Genomic DNA, 15,779 nt, shown 5'->3' with positions numbered 1-15,779 from the left:
ATTAGCAACCGGTTTTATTTTGTTGACAGCAACGCGACTTAACGTAACACCGCTATAGTTAGTTTCATCGTGTTGTTGAGGCGCAAAATGGCATCATCTAGCTCGTATAAACTCAGGTGCTCTATTCCAGGTCACGAAATGGACGTTAGAGGGCTTGCAGCTGCTGTTTTTCCAGATGGAGCTTTTGTGTCTGTGTCCAGAGACCGAACCGGAAGGGTCTGGGTACCCAACTCAAGGTAGCTAACATTAGCTACTTGGCTACAAGCGTTAGCTAAGCTAAGTGATGTAATGGCTAACGTTAGCTGGGACAGTTTCGTGACATTTTATATATAGTTGTGTGGTCAAGAGAAGTAGCAAGCCAACTAAGCATCTACACCAAAGTCACTAATTGCCCAACGCCAATTAATGTTAGCTTTCGTAGCTTGTGAGCGAGTTGGCTATGTTGTTACTCAAATTAGCTTTGTCATTCATTCAACGGCAACTCCGGACGTAGACGTAGCTGTAGCTAATGTTACTTGCCAAAGTCCACCAGATTTATAGCGATCGATAAATATGTCTTGTGGCGGGCACACTTTGTTTTCCGGCATCTAACTAATTGGCTACGTTAAGCTATCTTAGAATTATTAGCCACAAAGCTGTCAACAACTTGCTGTTAGACACTTAACTTTAGCTGACTTAAGATGTCTGTCCCTCTCATTCCTCTCTTCCATACAGCCCAGACAAAGGTTTCACAGAGGTGCACTGTATGTCTGGCCATTCAAATTTTGTATCCTGTGTATGCATCATTGCACCTAGTGAAACATATCCTCGAGGACTTGTTGCCACAGGTGGAAATGATCATAATATTTGTGTTTTCACACTGGACCAACCACAGCCCCTATTCACTCTCCAGGGTCACAAAAACACAGGTAAGATGTGCTCTACAGCACACGCATCAAGGATATAACTTTCTCAGAATCCTATTCACACAGCACAATAATAATGCATCTCATCTGTACTGCTGCCAGTTTCTGTTAATGACAAGCATCTCAACAACATCTCTACAGTGTATGTGGTGTCAACCCTCTAACCAGCTGCTATCATATCCCCAGTTTGCACTCTGTCCTCTGGGAAGTTTGGGACACTGTTGAGTGGCTCCTGGGACACCACAGCCAAAGTCTGGCTCAATGAGAAGTGCATGATGACTTTGCAGGTATGCTGAAGCTTGTGTGACTGGACATCTTGCTCTGATCTTCTCCTTAGCAAGTGACCATAGCAGGCTTTTCATAAAGAGGCAAATCCATGTCAATCAGTCACAGACACTTCACTCCTCTATATCTGTGTGCTGTCAAACTTTGTCTTTGGCCCTTGAGAATATCATGTTCTACAAATCAGGTCTGTTGTTTATTATGTACTTACTAAAAGAAACAAAAAATTGTGTGAAAATTTGTCCTGTCTGACATGGACTGTGGTGTATTATTTGCACATTTATAACATGTTTTGAGATTGTTTTTAGCTAGCTATCTGTAGCTTGTAAAACCATGAGTGTGCTGTGGGATTGGGCAGAATCTGTACTTGTTAACTTCACTACAGGGCCACTCTGCAGCAGTGTGGGCAGTGGTCATCCTACCTGAACAAGGCCTTATGCTGTCTGGATCAGCAGATAAGACCATAAAACTTTGGAAAGCTGGCCGCTGTGAGAGGACGTTTACAGGTGAGCAAATCAGGAACTACTCCAGTGCTTGGCATGCGTGAATATACCACATTGTGTTGGGTTTTAGATTAGAGTTGTGTTTATACAAAAATGTGACGGACTGTTGATGAATTGTTTTGAGCTTTTCAGTTGAAGTTTTCACATTAGTGCTACAGCTCAACTGCATCAAATGCATCTGTTTTTTCATATCTATATACTGTATCTATTCATTGTAGGCGGTCCACCCTCAAAAATTTGTACTGGTTTTAGCTGATAAACCATAGAGAGGATGACAGGAAACAACAGCTATGATTGTACAAACATTTCAAATAGTAAATTATTAGCTGTGGCAGTGGGATTGCTATTTTAGTTGGAAGTACTTAAGTTTTAAAACCATGAATATAACTCCATCTTTTTTGTTCCTTCCTTTCTAGGTCACGAGGACTGCGTAAGGGGGCTAGCGGTGATCAGCGATATTGAGTTTTTCTCTTGCAGCAACGATGCCAGTATCAGAAGGTGGATGGTGTCGGGCGAATGTGTACAGATCTATTACAGCCACACCAACTACATCTACAGCCTAGCTGTCTTCCCCAATAGCCAAGGTGTGTTCGTGAAAACCCAGCGGCAGAAAATCTATTGCACTTTGTCAGATCCACAACTTTCAATTAAATTGTCAGAAAAACAAAGGTGGACGCTTCGACAATTATCTCTGAGGAAATGACATTTACAGTACATTGAGGTTCAGGAGCGTTTGAAGATTTCACAAGGAGACATTAATTCATGTGAATGCATGCATAATCATTGGTGCTTGGTTGTCTGTTTTCCTGCTCTGAGATGCTAGCTGGCTGACTCTGACCACAGGCCGCTGCTTTTCCCATCACAGATTTTGTAAGCACTGGAGAGGACAGGACTTTGAGGATATGGAGGAAGGGAGAATGCTCTCAGACCATCCGCCTGCCTGCCCAGTCCGTGTGGTGCTGTTGCCTCCTGCCCAACGGTGATATAGCCGTCGGAGCCAGGTAACAGAACTGCATTTGGCATAGTAATTTTTGGTCAGCCCATAATCATTTGCCTGATCATGGGCATTGATGATCAAATCTTCATTTGTCACACTCAGAATATTCAAAAATGCTCCTCCTGTTTCTGACACCTCTCCCACTTTTTTTGATGTTCACACAAAATGATAGAAAGCGACAGATGAACAGAGAATATTATGTAGCTTCGTTCCTAACCTGATGCTGCCCCTCTGCCCACAGCGATGGTATTATTCGTGTGTTCACGGAGGCTGAGGAACGCATGGCCAGTCCAGAGGACCTCCAGGCCTTTGAGGATGAGCTCTCCAAAGCCACCATTGACCCCAAGACGGGCGACCTTGGAGACATCAAAATGGAGGACCTTCCTGGAAGGGAACACCTTGATGAGCCTGGTAATGAATAGATTCACTGGTGTTTTATTTATATGATCTGGTATTTCTCATTATATTTGATACAAAATCACTGCATCTGGTGTTAATGGTTCCCTCCTCATACATACAAGATGCTACAGTTCAGTCTGATAAGGAAAAAAAGGCATCTGCGGAACACCATGCTCTTTCTACATCAAGGTGGTTTATGCAAGGTGCTTATGCATTTCTCCAGGGAATCGCGACGGACAGACACGGCTGATTAAAGATGGACAGAAGGTGGAGGCGTACCAGTGGAGCGTCAGCGATGACCGCTGGATGAAAATCGGAGATGTGGTCGGAGGCTCCAACCAGCAGACATCCAAGACGGTGATGTACGAGGGAAAGGTAAGGCCATCAGTAGGGTTGTTATAAGCTCATTGCCGAGGTAAACAATGGTGCATGCACAATGAGAGCAGTCGTAAAGATCTGTGTGAATGTTAAAACGAGCTTCCACTTAAATGACTCCCGATCTCCCCTCAGGAGTACGACTATGTGTTCACCATTGACGTGAATGAGGGCGGGCCGTCCATGAAGCTGCCTTACAACGTGTCAGAGGACCCCTGGCTGACGGCGCACAACTTTTTGCAGAAGAATGACCTCAGCCCCATGTTCCTCGACCAGGTTGCCAATTTTATCATAGAGAACACCAAAGGACATGTGGTGGGCCCGGCTCAGCCCAGTGGTGGTGACCCGTTCACTGGTAAGGCCAAATGACCCGACAGCAGCTGCTCCGCACCAGAAAGAAATACTTTGATTGATCCCCATTTGGGTAATCGGGTAACTGCAGCAGCAGAGAATAGGAAATGTATAAGAATAGAGCAAATGCATTATAACACAATATACTGTTGAAGTACAGTATTAGTACAACAAATAATTACAACAAAAGAACATATTGGATAATACAACAAATCAATAAAAATACACAATTTTTGTGGCTACTTTTACAGGTTAGCAAATGTTTACAGATCTACAGTTTACAGCATATACACAGGGTGTACAACATGTGCATTGTTTGCTCTTTACATTATCAGACTCCATTGTGTGCTCCAATGTGTTTTTGCCTAAAAGTGTTCTCATGCTCACCCCAGATTTGTCCTGTTCTTTGACAGGATCAGGGCGGTATATCCCCGGAGCATCTGATGGTAGGACGGGCTTTGGAGCTGATCCCTTCACAGGTGTGTTTGCTTGAAGATTTCAGTGAGATTTCAGAGGTTTCGGCTTTATAATTTTCATGTGTAAGGACAGCGTATACTGACATCGTATTTTGACGCCTTTTTTTCCTCCCAGGCTCTGGTCGCTACATCCCAGGGTCAGAAGCGACTACAGGCGCTCCAGGAGGTGTGGCAGATCCCTTCACAGGTGAGCCACAGTTGCTCAAGGAACAATGGAAATCTCTGTCTAAACCAAAGTCAAACTAAAACCAACACACTTGAACAGCTGAGATGTAATGAGGCCATTAGACTCCCTTGCAAATATAGACAGCGGAAATTTGTAGCATATGATACATTTTGACATGGCTAGACTATTGACCCTTTAACGTTGAGTGTTTCGTTCCTTGAATTATACCCCCCCCCCCCCACACACACACACACACACAGGTGGAGGTGCCTACTCCTCAGCAGCCGTCAGGCAGACTGCAACCAACATCTACTTCCCTAAGACGGATGGTGTGACCTTTGAGCAAGCCAATGCCACGCAGATCATTGGTGAGCATTTCTCGTCACGTATGACTACAAGATCTAACTGATAACCAATTTATTAATAATTATTATTTATCTTAAAATTTAAGACCATGCATGGATAAGACAATGGAGAGCAACATCTCAAGTTAAAATGATGGCTTATCCAAGAGGCATATCTAAGAATAAGCCACTAAAGAGCCTTGTAACAACTGATAATGTAATAACTGCCAGATAATATAATAACTTGTCAAAATGTAAAAAGGAAATGTCCCTCTAAATATAATACACCTGTTAATGTAATAAATTGCCAGTAAATGTAATAATGTGATATTACACTTACTATCAATTTATAACAATAACAGGTTTTATTACATTTCCAAACCTTACAGAGGGACATTCTATTATTATTCTATTATTTTGACACATTATCTGGTATTTATTACATTATCAGTTACTACAAGCCTGATTATTGTAGACTCAACCCTAATAATGACAATGCAATTTTAATAAAGGGTTTTGAGAGTCTCAAGGCTTAAACTGAAGTCACAATTATTTCTCCATAAGAAAACACGTTATAGATTTACCTCTTGTAAAGAGAAAATTATGCCATACTACTTGTCACCTTGTTCAATGAATTTTCCTTGCTGAGTATTTCCATGATTTGATTTCGTCACCAGCCAAGCTGAAGGAGCTGAACGATGGAGCCCCCCAGAAGCACAAGCTTTCTGAGGAGGTTCTGGAGAGCCTGGACAGGCTGCTGGTGAGTGTCTGTGGGACCAGCTCCTCCGAGCAGCCCCCGAACCTCCAGCAGATCAACCTGCTCTGGAAGGCCTCCCACTGGCCGGAAGGTACGGAAACAGCACTCAGCTCTTTGTGAATGAGAATCCAACTAACCGACATTTACAACATTTTTTAGAATTCATTTTATTTTCGTTCTGTCATTTTATTTAATTAATTTTAAGTAATAGCCAAAAAACAACAGCAAAAAACCCACACTGAGTAGTAAGACCGTCCTTCAACCGGGCAGAAAGTGAATTTCTCCTTCAGAGATCAGTAGAGTAGCATAAGAAAAACGTCACACTTTGGTATTGGAATTCCGAGGTTCTCCAGTACATAACTGTTCACTTATCAAGCTCCTTTTCTCTTCCCCCCGGACTCTAGACATTGTGTTCCCTGTCCTGGACATCATGAGGCTGGCAGTGCGCCACCCGCAGGTTAATGAGAGCCTGTGTGGAGAGGAGGAGGGAGTCCAGCTGTGCAACCACCTGCTGAGCCTGATGAGGCCCGAGGGGCGTCCGGCCAACCAGATGCTGGCGTTGCGGACTCTGTGTAACTGCTTCAGCGGGCGACACGGGCGAGCCCTCCTCCTGGCCCAGCGCGAGACGGTGCTGTCGCGTGCCGCCGACCTGGCCTCTGTCTGCAACAAGAACATCCACATCGCCTTGGCCACTCTGATCCTCAACTACGCTGGCTGCCTGCACGGCCAGTCCGACCTCGAGGCCAAGGCCCAGTGCCTGTCTGTGGCCAGCACTGCCCTGGAGTCGGTGCAGGACAAGGAGGCTGTGTTCAGGCTACTGGTGGCCCTGGGCACCACTCTGGCCTCAGACCACACAGCCCAGGACCTGGCGCGCTCCCTGGGGGTCAACTCCCAGATTTCCAAGTACTCCTCAGTGTCAGACCCAGCCAAGGTGGGCGAGTGTTGCCAGCTGGTTTTAAAAGAACTACAATGATGTGAATGATTAGAAACACCAACACTTCTTTCTTCCTATTATTATTATTATTACTACTCTGTTCTGCTCAATCATTTGTGGTAGAGACTTCACTAATTGCATGTGCTGCAATAAAAAGATGTACAAATTCAATCTTTGAATAAGCATAGCCTGTGGTTTTATTTATGCTCCTCTAAATCAACTACTCCTCTCCTTTACATAGGCCCCTGGATAATTTGTATGTGAATGTATAAAGGTAATGAAAATGTCTTACTAATAGGAAAGATGAATGATATACTGTATGAAGCTACATCTGATCTGATCTGTGTCTAGCCCTGGACATATGAAGTGATTTCCTTTTCTTATATTTAAACTCAGGGAACCAAGACTTCAATGCAGTAATTTACTACAGGGGTAGCTAAATGCAAATTATAACTAAAGAAGAGAATTAACTCAACGGTGGGAAACTTATGTTGTATCTGTGTGGATGTTTTAAAAAAAAAAAAAAATCACAAACAGAAAATGCTTGCTTGTATGCTGGACCTTGTTCTGACAATTCAGCGGTCCTGTTCAGGTCATGCTCATTTACAATATTGGATTTAAGCTGAGTCAGTTTAGTCCGGAACTATCATGTAAGAAGATGTGTTAGGGACTTACCCGGGGATGTGCGTCCTCACACAGGAAGTACTTGTAAACAACATCCGGGTCAGTCTATTGAAAAAAAAATTGGCGGTTTGGGAAGTAGACGTGGGGAGTTTTCTCTTCGACTGTAAACTATGTAATGTTAACTTTAACTGATTTGCTGCTAGTAACATGTTCTCAGTCATCTGTTGTCTTGAAACAGCCCGTCAAATGTATGCTGACAAACTGAAAACAAGTTCGAAAGCTAAGTTGGCTAACACTGACCTAACTGCCGTTACTAGCTAGTTGGGCGTTTAATATTAGCCAGGCTGGCTCTGATTTGTCAGCTAGCGAGTTAATTATTGTGCCTTTGATTAGGCATTATTGAACACCAATAGTTTCTGCTAAAAAACAAAAACCAGGTCTTAAACAATGGCGAATCCAGTATCGTTACAGAAGAGGAACGGTAAATATCTGTGGTTTGCCCTTCTGGGTCTTGGATTTCAACCAGATAACGTTACTGCAGCATCACTTTGGACCGGCAGAACCAACGTTAAACACTTGAATCTTGGAATGTGAGTATATTTTATGATATGAATAATAACGTTACACTATTAACGTAGCCGGGTTTGCTTGATATTTAACGTTAGTTTAAGCTTTTTTCCTTGAGACGTAGCTAACATTACATTTTTAGTCCGACAAACATCTGCCAAATATCAGAAAAATAACTTCTTAAAGTTAAGTTAAAGTCATAAATCGCAAACAAATTTGTAGCTAATTTCCTGTTCAACCCTCCAGTCTATGGTTCAACCGTTAAGTAGCGATAACCTAGTTATGGATACACCTTTTTTATTTAAGCGATCATAGAGAAGTCCCATAAGCCAGCTTCAGAATAAATGTTCTTTTCTGGCCAACAGGAATATGTTTGACAAACCAAACAAGGATGCATTCTACATAGTCACCCATTTCTTGTTGGAGAAACTCAACCCCACACGCTTTCATGAGGCATACAGGTAAATACCGACCTGCTCAGCTTGAATTCCTATAAAAAATTTTGTTTTGGATTCCTTGTCTTAATGAAATGTCTGTTTGGTTAGGCATTGCTGGCCTGTTTTGAACCACAAAGCAGATGCTGAGTTCCGGAAAGTCACCTGTGCTTGGCTGCGGGACATAATGGTAAGAATCAGCATCATGAGAGGTTTTGAGTGTTATGATATATGAATATGTCCAGACATTTGGCTACCATATCTGCCCCCCTATACTCTATGATCCTTTCACTGTGTGTTTAGAAGGTTGGCAGGATCCTGCACTGTTTTTGTAATGGGCATAGTGGGAAAGTGACTTTAATGTCTTGTAAGTCATATCTTTGTGGTACTATTATTATACCAATAGCCTAACAAAACTTCAGATACCATGCATTAAAATCTTGCTTTATCCTCTGCTTGTGTAATCTGGTTGTTAAGATAGAAGGACTATAAATTTATGACCCAAGTTATGTTCCCACTCATTGTGAATTGCTTCCTTTCTTCCTTCCTTCCTCCTTTCCTTTGATTCTTTTTTCATCCTGTTTCTCCTCCCCTTTCTTCATTCCATGCATACAAAAAGTGTTACAGATAAAACAAAGATTTTCTTTGTGCAAAAAGAAACCCACAATGCATGAGCTGAGGCACTTGTGAATCACATTCCTGTACAAACATGCAAGGGACAAAAATCCACATATACAGAGGGTGACACAAATATCATTTAACTTACCAATTCAGATTTAACAGTTTACTATGCTAAATCCTTTTCTGAATGTATACATACATTTATTTGTAAATTTGGAGATGCGTAGAACCATTTTCATTCATTTTTGAAGACAATGTATCATGCCAAGCTGTTCTTTCATGTTAATGTCAGTCATCTTATTGTTTATTTTCACTGTGTGTCCTCAGGATGAAAATGGCAGTGCAGGATCCAAAGTGGTAGCGTCATTGTTCCTCTCACCTGGAGGCTTCAAGTTCATCAACTTGATGCTTCATCTGGCCAACCATGTCATGCTGCAAGAAATGAAGACATTCACCACTGGTAGGACTTGAAGACGATCATCACACACACACACACACACATACATTTTGGTGTTCCTTTGGTGCCAATAGCCTGCAGTTTGCCTTATCACTTCCCTGTTTGTTTTTGTTTCTTTCCCCTGCTCTTGTTTTTTGAATAGAACAAGATGCACAATTTTTTATTCACTAATTAATCATCTCACTCTTAATTATTACCTCTTCTGCTGTGTGTGAGTGACTGTGAGGCACAGTGATCTTGAGGGAAGGAGAGTTTGTTCAAGTTCCCCCTGACACAGAGCAGTTTCCTTGTAGCTGAAAGCACATACCAGCATAACAAGAAAGAGGACAAACTAGATTCTGTCAAAGTGTAGCCACACTAACATTTGTCATGCTTTGGACTCGACATGCACAAGACTAATAAATAATGTTGAATATTGTCATTGTTAGATGACAGCTGGGTTCCTGAGGCTGCAGCGACACCTGCCTCCTCCCTGGACATGGCAGCGAAGAGACTCAAACTGATCAAGGCCAGGTTCCTGAAGTCTGCTGTGGAGCAGGACAACCTCCTCCAGGAGTACCAGAAACGAGCCCAGTAAGTCCCTCTTGGCAGGTGGACAGAGTTTGGTGTTATTCTGCATCCACATCACAAGAGGAAGGCCATAGCTACAAGCTTTCTACTTGAAAATACAGTTCACATCAGCTTTCAGGTCATAAATATCGTTTGGGTTTGGCGATGAGCCCCAATTTCTCAGACTTAATGAATTCTGGCATTACCAACAAGGAAATATCTGCAGTAAAGTGTAGGAAATAATATATTATTTTCAAATAAAATGAACAAAATGAATGATTTTCAGTCACTTTGATCATAATTCTTAAAATGCCGTGGCAGGATATAGCTTTGTATAACTACCTGCTGGGTATTTTGTTTGTCGTTGACATAAGTTGAAATAAGTTTGAACATGTGAACACTTCAAAGTTGTTGCTTTAAGCTGTCAAGTCATTCCCGCCATTATTCCCATAGGGCATGAATGAATCATCAATACAATTTAATTCAAGATAATTTATTTTTGTATGTTTTCTTTCACCCCCACAAACCTGGCTAGAATCAGTAGGATAGAAAAGACCTGAATTGACTTTTTACCTATCTGAACTGAATCTCAAGTTGTCACATGCTGCTTTATTGAGATGAACATCTTACATTTGATTTGTGTCATGTGCCGACTCCTGATTGTCCAACCAATGAGTAATCACATTCAATTAATCACTGGAAACCTGTAGACTGGCACAGCTGCCAGAGGTGTCAATCAATGCAATTAAAACCATGTGCGCAAGCAGCCACATTGTGCAAGCAACTCATTGTGTTGCAGTTCTCAGAGGTTTGTGTTCTTGAGCATCAACTTAACTTGCTGTGAAAGAGTTTGTTTAATGGTTTGCTTGCTTTACATCTGTTAGTCAGTTTGTGCTTCTTTGTTGGTCAACCATTTTCTAAGCCAAGTCTTCCTGTGCTTTCCTCTTGTGAAGGTCCCTGGTGAAGTCTATGAGAGATATCAGGGCCGAGGGCGCCAAGTATGACGATCTACTCAAGTATGTATGACATATTTAATTTTCTCTGTATTTCTGAGAAATGTTCTTAGTACACCTAGGTCAATCTATCTTGTTTACCTTCTCAGACATCACAGTGGTGATGCTGCACAGGAGGGAGCTTCTCCAGCTGAGAAGATCCAAAAGGTATGTTATTTCTATTTTTAAGAGCCGATTTACTGCAAAATGAGGGGGGAAAACATGATCTGTACACCTCAGAAATATTATAATTGATTATAGCAAGCTGAATAGCTTTCTGAATCAAATTATCTTGTCAGAGCTATGAGAATTTTCACCTTACATGCACACAATTAGATTTGGGTGGGGGTTTTTACCACAAATGGTAAGTTTGTTGCAGGCTTGTTTTGTAATGTTCTCTTTTTCCATCAAGAGCTGACACTATTTGGTTGTTTTTAGGTGCGCTCCCTGTGGTCGGCCATCGATGGGATGTTGTCGACCATCAAAGAGGAGCAGCGGGTCATGGACTGTGTTATGAAGGGCGACGTAGACCAATACACCTTAGACGGGACGGACGTGGTCCTCAAAGTTCCTCGGGCTCTGCTGGAGCGAATCGAGCAGCTCCCACAGCATGTGAGAGAAGGGAGGGGTGGGGTGATTCGTTCTGCATTCTGGTTCTGTCAATAATGTTGAACAGCACTCTGGAAAAGTAATGCAGACACATTTAAATAAAGTATAGACCTACAGTGATGTGAAAATTTAGATCATTGGAATCATATCTCACATTTCACATCACTTTGACATGTCTAACCATAGCCTCTGTTTATGTGTGCATGTTTTCCAGTTGAGTGCAGGGAACATGTACGAGGCAGGCCAGCTAAACCTCCTGTGTGTGATGGAGCTGATGAACCACGCTCTGCAGCTCCTAAAGGAGGAGCGGTCTCGGGTTTCCCATGCCCCCGCACCCCAGCTCCACCCCCAGCACCTGCAGGAGAAACGTCTGCAGGTGGCCCGTGTGCTGGAGAGCCTCCAACTCATCAGGTACACATTGCCACGCTGTCACTTTTCTTTCAGCTTTGTATTTGCCCGTTGACTGACTTGAAAAATACTTTAACAATATCTATAGTCAATTCTGCAACATTACTGTGATCTATTCTGGATATTGATACTCATTGTGATCTATTCTGAATATTCCGGATACTTAGTTTTCCTAATGCTGCTTGGATTTTCTCAAATGCGCAGCTTGATTTTTAGGTTGGTGTCTTCACTGTTACTAGATATGTTGTTCAGGAGTCTATTCCTGAAACTGCAGCCTTTTCCAAACTTTCCAGATCGCAATATTGACCACTGCAATTTCCAAACCACGAAAATTGCAGTGGTCAATACTGCGGTTTGGAAAGTTTTTATTCAGGGAGGAGGTTTACCTCAACAGTTTTTGCTGGCTAATTTTGAAAGTTAAATGGATATTTTGCTTAACACTGCACTGACCTGCCATGCTCTTTTTCCAGAGAGAGGATTTCCAAGGAAGAAATCCCTGAGGTCAGGAGCGCCATTAGAAAGCTGGAGGCGGAGTGGGACAGGAAGTGGATGGATACTCTGAAAGACACGCCCCTGGTCTCTTTTCTGAATGAGGATCCTGTGAGTGGAACTCGGAATGAGTCAGACGTAGTGTTGCTTTAGTTTCACTCTAGTGAACGATGAACTAGGTTTTTTTTTTATCAATTCATTTAAAAATATTACAATACTGGATAGGTTTGTCACATTATTGTCTCTGTCTTTTTTAATTGACTCAGTTTCAGGTAATAAGCCTAATTGCATTTCCATAATGTGTTGCAACTTGAATCTTATTTTATGTAGCTGCATAATCTGATGGCTGCAATATTGTTCCCATCTCATTCAGGCTCTTGGTTTCCTCTCACCAATGGCTCCACTGTCTTTTGAACCGGCAGCTGAAGCCATTTACAGAAGCAGTGTCTTCTCCCAGTATCCTGCTAAGCTTCTTGGTGAGCAGAATTGGATTACATACAGTACAATCCATTTATTAAGTTGGATGTGTCAAATAACTTATCGATTACACTCTACATTTTTCAGCGGAGAAGCCTGCAGAGACTAAATCACAGGAAGGACTTGCCACTAGTTATTCTGACCTCAAAAGGTAATGGAAATTTTGTTTTGGTTAACAACCATGAAGCGACCTGCGTGCTAGGGACGACATTTCTTGTTTGAATGTATTGTTTGAAGTGTGCTGTATTTGTTTATGAGGTTGTGATGGGAGGTAGATACCTGGGCAGTCCTGAGCAGTGCTCTGTCCGTCACTAGACCTCCCTACAGCATCCCTGCTCTCTGATGACCGCGGCGAATTAAGAGAAATCGCCACGGACAGATACGGGGCAGACACTCCCTGTCCATACATACGTTTGATCTGAAGTCACACTAGTGCAGTTTTTGAATAACCAATGATGCTTCCTCTCTTTTGAAACAGCTTTTGCCTTCCAACACTTGAGAGCGCTGAAACTCCTGTCGCCACCATTGAAGTGTCGTCACGAGCAAATACCTCGCTCCATGGGCTTTTTGACACGCCACCATCCCCACCTGTCAGGTCTCCCTCACCACCACCACCTCACCAGGCTAGTATTATGTACCAGTTAACCTTCACACTAACGACCTGGAGTTTGTGTGTTAAAGGCCCATCTGTTTTTTTGGTTTTTTTTTAACTCCACAGTAAGTTGTTTTCTCCCCCGTAATTTGTTTCTTCAGATAAACCATATGTAACACAAATCTCTGCTTGTTTTTAGGCCAGTGTGAGGAAAACGACTCGTGCTCCTCCAAAGGCAGCTGCCATGAGGAATAAGGCTCAGATACTGAACTGGGAATGTGATAACTTAGCCAATCAGGTATGGTGACGACTCTCTCTGACCTCAGTGAATTGAGGGAAATCGGCACAGACACCCTTGATCCCCACATGAGTTTGATTTGAAGTCACAGGGATATATATCTTTTGAATGCTGTTTTTATGCCTCCACGCCAGCGACAGCCGTGGCCGGAGGCATAATGTTTTTGGGTCGTCTGTCCGTCCGTCCCATTCTTGTGAACGCGATATCTCAGGAACGCCTTGAGGGAATTTCTTCAAATTTGGCACAAACGTCCACTTGGACTCAAGGATGAACTGATTAGAATTTGGTGGTCAACGGTCACTGTGACCTCACAAAAGACATTTTTGGCCATAACTCAAGAATTCATACGCTAATTATGACAAAATTTCACACAAATGTCTAATAGGATAAAATGATGAAGTGATGACCTTTTATATCCAAATGGTCAACTTCACTGTGACATCATAATGTTTTGCTTACCACTGTAGCTGAGAAAACAATCTTGGGTCATTCTACAAAAACGGTGGAAGTGCTGTCACTTATTTTTGCAGACACCAAAATCCTTTAAGTTGACCTAATAATCACATTTAATTATACATGTTCAATAAAGACTGTCCTTGCAATGATAAGACAAAGTTTATTGGCGTAGGCATACAACCGCGAGGCGGTTATTTCTAGTTACAAAATGGATTCATTTCCTTACTGAAGTGTGTCTGTTAGTTTGCAGATGCTGTGACCACAACCACTCCCTTGGATGGCAGGATCAAAGGTTTGGACCTGGAAGACCTTCTCACCACTCTGGGTGGAGATCCTTTCTCTACCAGGAAGCAGTTGCCACGAACCCCTGAGAGCCTGAGTGAGTCATGAGCACTGATGGTCTGCACCTACATTTGGCTTTAGACTCGATGTATTTGAAATGTAAATTTTACCTGGACACAATGAGGTAAAAGCATAAAGGCCAGGTTGTATTTGGAGTGGCATGATACTCTGATTGGGACGGTTTAATGAATGCAGCATAAGGACAAAGGGTGTGCTACTCTTTTCATTTAGTTTGTTTTTCAGTGACTTTCACAAGGTTCTTAAGTAATTTGGGATAACGGACAATAAGACCTTTTTAGAATTTACGTTTTCCCCCTTTTTCTTTGGCTTGTAAGAGTAACTGCGTATTTTTCCCCTCCCTGTTTTCTCCATCAGTTATGGATGTGAAGAGCTCCTGGCGAAAGGCAATCGAGGAAGACAAAGCGCAGAAAACCCGTCACTCAGCTAAGTTCGACAGCGACAGCATCATAGGGCGCCTCACTCCTCTCGGCGAGCCACAGGACGTCTCGCTGAGCCCCGACGCTCCCTCCCAGAGCCTCTCCTGCGATCCCGCTGCCACGTACCCCAGCAGCCCCCCCGTCCGCCAGCAGGGCGTCTCCCTCATGTCCACTCTGTCCTGGGACTCCCCCAACACAGAGGCCCTTCACAGCCTGAGCGGCACCGGCAGCAGCGCCGTCCACTTCAGCCTCGACCACGAGACTCTTCCCGAAATGCTGGGCAGCGACAGCCTGCTGAGCCTCAGCGACGAAGCCATGGACATCAACGCCTCGGACGAAGAAGAGGAGGATGAGCTTCTCCTCCCCCACATCCCCTCCCTGAAGACTGAGGCCAAGCGCACGCCGCTCAATGCACGGCAGCGCGTGGGCCAGATCCAGCAGGCGTGCGGCGGTACCTCCTTCATGGACAACAGGAAGAGGACACCAGAGTGCCTCTTGTCTCGTCACGAGGTCACCGGTTTGGACAGGGACTGGCTGATGGCAGCCACAATGGAAATGGAGACTGCAGCATCAGTGGCAGCCAATGACAAGGTCTTCTCACTGGATCTGGATACGCTAAAGAGCCCCTCGCCCCCAAACAAGCAGGAGTACAGCCTCCCCAAACTGGTCACATTCTCCCCCATAGATGATGTGTAGTGTTTGCTAATTCAACAGAGACCACTTTTGAGCCTTTACCGTCTTTCCATAATTGTGCCTCCAGTTTTTTAATACATGTTGCAAATGTTTGTACATAGCTGTAAAACTAACATGTATTTCTACAGTAAATTAGTTTCTGTACTTATATTTGTTTAATTTAAAATGAATAGTAGACATGTAGTGCCTTAATAAAATTGTAAATTTCTTTTGGCTTGATTCCCTGTGTTTTTTTTTTTTTTTTT

At 43.1% G+C, this 15,779-nt stretch overlaps 2 protein-coding genes and 1 non-coding gene across 3 annotated transcripts; all 3 read left to right on the top strand.

Moving 5' to 3' along the window:
- plaa (phospholipase A2-activating protein) lies at positions 1–6,667 on the top strand. Its single transcript, XM_071926571.2, has 14 exons — positions 1–236; positions 715–908; positions 1,092–1,192; positions 1,573–1,693; positions 2,107–2,274; positions 2,556–2,691; positions 2,929–3,098; positions 3,310–3,461; positions 3,597–3,816; positions 4,226–4,291; positions 4,404–4,475; positions 4,715–4,822; positions 5,476–5,646; positions 5,960–6,667. The coding sequence occupies exons 1-14, from the start codon at positions 88–90 to the stop codon at positions 6,526–6,528; spliced, it is 2,397 nt and encodes a 798-aa protein (XP_071782672.2). The 5' UTR covers positions 1–87; the 3' UTR covers positions 6,529–6,667.
- Positions 6,668–7,253: 586 nt separating this feature from the next.
- haus6 (HAUS augmin-like complex, subunit 6) lies at positions 7,254–15,715 on the top strand. The gene is made up of 16 exons (XM_078291805.1): positions 7,254–7,703; positions 8,046–8,141; positions 8,226–8,304; positions 9,063–9,195; positions 9,621–9,765; positions 10,695–10,757; positions 10,844–10,901; positions 11,172–11,345; positions 11,557–11,753; positions 12,221–12,350; positions 12,613–12,715; positions 12,804–12,867; positions 13,195–13,350; positions 13,519–13,606; positions 14,306–14,441; positions 14,780–15,715. The coding sequence occupies exons 1-16, from the start codon at positions 7,561–7,563 to the stop codon at positions 15,535–15,537; spliced, it is 2,523 nt and encodes an 840-aa protein (XP_078147931.1). The 5' UTR covers positions 7,254–7,560; the 3' UTR covers positions 15,538–15,715.
- Positions 12,982–13,112, top strand: LOC139932727 (small Cajal body-specific RNA 8). Its single transcript, XR_011785560.1, has one exon.
- Positions 15,716–15,779: the final 64 nt, after the last annotated feature.

This window comes from Centroberyx gerrardi, chromosome 23 (genome assembly GCF_048128805.1).
Source record: "Centroberyx gerrardi isolate f3 chromosome 23, fCenGer3.hap1.cur.20231027, whole genome shotgun sequence".
NCBI classification, from domain to species: Eukaryota; Metazoa; Chordata; class Actinopteri; order Beryciformes; family Berycidae; genus Centroberyx; species Centroberyx gerrardi.
The sequence above is the reverse complement of the archived record's forward strand: the minus strand, read 5'-3'. Positions and strand labels throughout refer to the sequence as shown.

Coding starts and splice junctions, on each gene's coding strand:
- plaa (XM_071926571.2), top strand. CDS start 88: ATGGCATCATCTAGCTCGTATAAACTCAGGTGCTCTATTCCAGGTCAC. Junction 237..714: donor GTCTGGGTACCCAACTCAAG/GTAGCTAACATT, acceptor TCTTCCATACAG/CCCAGACAAAGGTTTCACAG. Junction 3,099..3,309: donor GGAACACCTTGATGAGCCTG/GTAATGAATAGA, acceptor GCATTTCTCCAG/GGAATCGCGACGGACAGACA.
- haus6 (XM_078291805.1), top strand. CDS start 7,561: ATGGCGAATCCAGTATCGTTACAGAAGAGGAACGGTAAATATCTGTGG. Junction 10,758..10,843: donor AAGTATGACGATCTACTCAA/GTATGTATGACA, acceptor TTACCTTCTCAG/ACATCACAGTGGTGATGCTG. Junction 12,716..12,803: donor GTATCCTGCTAAGCTTCTTG/GTGAGCAGAATT, acceptor TACATTTTTCAG/CGGAGAAGCCTGCAGAGACT.